Here is a 3,124-nt window from a genome sequence, read left to right on the forward strand (position 1 = left end):
TGGGAAGCCATTTATGCTGCGGCGCCCGAGGAGCAATTGGGGGTTCAGTGCCTTGTTCAAGGGCTCCTCAGTCGTGGTATTGCCGGCCCGAGACTCAAACCCACAACCTTAGGGTTAGGAATCAAACTATCTAACCACTAGATAATAAAATCTTAGGACACAAATACTAAAATACTTAATACGTGCCTCAGATCAACTCATTCTTCTATGACACTAGCAGAGGTTTTCACCAAACAAGTACACACTGTCATAAGACATTGACCTAAGAACCTAATGCAGCATTATACAATATTTTCTTTTGTAAAATGTGTTTACAAAATAAGAAATTTACTACAGTATATATTAAAGATCTATTTTTACATTACAGATCAAAACTATTGACCTATTATTGAGCAAAAGTTATTTGAGCATCGTGAACTAACTGTCTTTGTGGTAATTTTGGTTGACTTGCTTTTCAGCTGAAAATCAATTCTCGGAAAGCAGCAAGTATGGTTGTTAAATGTCAGACACCATTTAATGTGGTAAAAACTTAGGGTTAGTCTTTTTCTTTTCTTTTTTTTACAGTTTGCTAAAATGTGACTCATGCACTATAGGAATATTTGTTCATAATTACTTATATGCAATATAACGAACATAAACAAAAATAAATGCTGTTTTTTGGTTGGTCAAGCTTTTATTGTTTTAAAGATCCAATAATCTGTCTTTAAAGCATGTTTTAACTGTGCGAATATTGACACATTAAGCAAATAACATTTTAAATGAAAAGAATCCAATTTGTTTGTATAGTCTGTACCCAACCATGATAACTGTAACAGTTATGGATGCTGGTTTACATTTTTAAACGACACAACCTGAAAGATAATATACAATACAATGAAAATGAGGCCAAGAGCAAGAGCGAAATGATTCAGGGTGAGTGCCGTTTTGGAGTTCTTCTCTGCTAATTCTCGTTGTCCTGAATCATTGGCATTTCGAGCCTGTGAAAACAATAGGGAAACAGAATGTCAATTACTTCTGTTCTCAGTTCTCGGGTTTCTTTGAACCAGTGGCAGGGGAGAGAGTCCTCAAAAAGGGGGGCAGACTACACTAGATGAGTTTTCTTTGTAACATGTAATGCTTCATTTTTATTTGATGGAAGGTTTATAGCTTGTATCGAATAAAATTTACACAATCAGACTTCACTTGTGTAGTTTGTTTCATTCTCATTTGATTGTTAAAATTGTTTTAAACATTATACCTTAAAAAAGTACACAGCATAATATGTTAGTTTAGTTATTAAATGTAAGTCACACCAACATAAGGGTAGGTGATATACCAGTAGACATGGAAAACCAGTAGAAATTTGTCAGCCAGTTGAGATTTTGGACTATTGTCTTTATAGGGGTTATAAACTCACACAACATTTAAGTTGTATTTATTTTCTTATTTTATAGTGCTTAAAGTTTTCCACAAAGTCCTTTGTTCTTATTTATTTATTTATTTGTCTTATTTCTTATAATTTGTTTGTTTGTTCTCATTTTATGACATACTGTTTACTTGTCTTCAGTAAGCTTTAGAGGTTAGTTAGGCTATTTTTTGATTTTGAAATTAATGATGAGAATTATCATCTAGAAATAGTAAAACAAGATTTTTTTTTTCTTTCTTAAAACCTAAAACTAATCGTTCAAAAAGTCTGTCGTTGTTGAGATGGTCTCCAATACCACACCTTTGCCTACAGCTGTCAGTCATTTACAGGAAACCAATAACTAAACCAACATATTCATAAGTGGAGCATCACTGCAGTATTCAAAAATACAATTATTCTGTTCATAGTAGCATATACATATGCGTGTGTGTTAATGAAATTATTTTTAATTAAATATTTGTAATTAATACAAATTTAAATTAAAATACAATTAATTAAAAATTAATTAAAATAAATTAATTTATACATTATACATAATCATTTTTTTTTCTCTTTGTGTGCCCGTTAAAGTTTCAAAATGAATAAATAATAAATCAATAATCTTGAACTCCTGCAATTACGAAACGTCTTACTCTTTATGTATTTGTTTTATATATGAAATGGAGGCATGCCTAATTATTTTGTCTGCTCTGTTGCATGAACCTTATTTTTCTGGAGAAGCTAAACATATTATGCTATTTTTATTTTTTTGTAATTACTAATTTAATTCTAATTTATTTTTTTCTAATTACTTGGATGAAAGTAAAAGAAATTGAATTCATAGTTCATGAATAAAAGGTAGGCACATGGACTAATATACTTACAGAGCAGGAGAAAACCAGCGCAGCAATGCCCAGAGGTAAGCAGCAGCACAGCATGGTGAAGATGGAGTAGCCCAAGTGATCTGGCACTGGATTGGCCAGTGGAGCAGTGGTCACAAAAACTGCAGGCTGTACAGTGACCGCAGACTGTCCTGGATCCGGCCCCTGGGCGTAGGGTCCTTGAGGTGCTGGGTGGCTTGGAAAGGAGGGAGGATATCCAGCAAGATTATCCTGGTATGCTGGTGGGGGTGCTGCTGGCTGCAACATCGCTGATTTCTTAGAAGAATTGCAGGCCATTAAGGGCTGGTTGAAAGACTGGCTGGAATCCATTCCTCTGAATATTGGATTTTGGTTGTAAATTATTTTGCCTTGTGCTCTGCAGAGGTGTATGTATTACTGTACTCTGGTGTCATATACCCTGTCAGTTAAGGTAGTCAGCATGTGGGAGGTGAGTTGTAGGTTTTAGGGGAGGAGTAAGTTTCCTCCATACTATGTGACTGCAGGAGTCACCTTGAGGTTTTACATTTAAAAAAAAATAATTTAATATCATGCTGTATGTCAATAACAATAAATTTAACTTTCACTTTTACTATGCTGTACAAATTTGCCAGGCATTTACAGGATTAAAGAGTATTATTTTACAATAAAATACTTTAGTCACAAATTTATAATGAAATCATGGCTTTCAGTGCTATCAGGCTAAAGTTAGCATTTTCCAAGATTTCCAAGAAAGTTTTGGCAGTGACATAATTGGTTAAAGTTGGTATTCAAAAAAAGTTGGACATAAAAGTTGGTATTCAATAGCATTTTTTTTTTTTTTTGGCGATTATTTAATTGTTTATTAAAATAATACAAATGA

The 3,124-nt window shown here is 33.4% G+C and overlaps 1 protein-coding gene across 1 annotated transcript; it reads right to left on the reverse strand.

Moving 5' to 3' along the window:
* Positions 1 to 635: 635 nt before the first annotated feature.
* LOC128031186 (synapse differentiation-inducing gene protein 1-like) lies at positions 636 to 2,654 on the reverse strand. Its single transcript, XM_052619439.1, has 2 exons — positions 2,269 to 2,654; positions 636 to 977 (listed from the first exon to the last, which is right to left on the reverse strand). Exons 1-2 carry the CDS (start codon positions 2,593 to 2,595, stop codon positions 816 to 818), a joined length of 489 nt encoding a protein of 162 aa, XP_052475399.1. The 5' UTR covers positions 2,596 to 2,654; the 3' UTR covers positions 636 to 815.
* Between the last annotated feature and the right edge of the window lie 470 nt (positions 2,655 to 3,124).

The sequence above is a fragment of the Carassius gibelio genome, chromosome A16 (genome assembly GCF_023724105.1).
Source record: "Carassius gibelio isolate Cgi1373 ecotype wild population from Czech Republic chromosome A16, carGib1.2-hapl.c, whole genome shotgun sequence".
NCBI lineage: Eukaryota > Metazoa > Chordata > Actinopteri > Cypriniformes > Cyprinidae > Carassius > Carassius gibelio.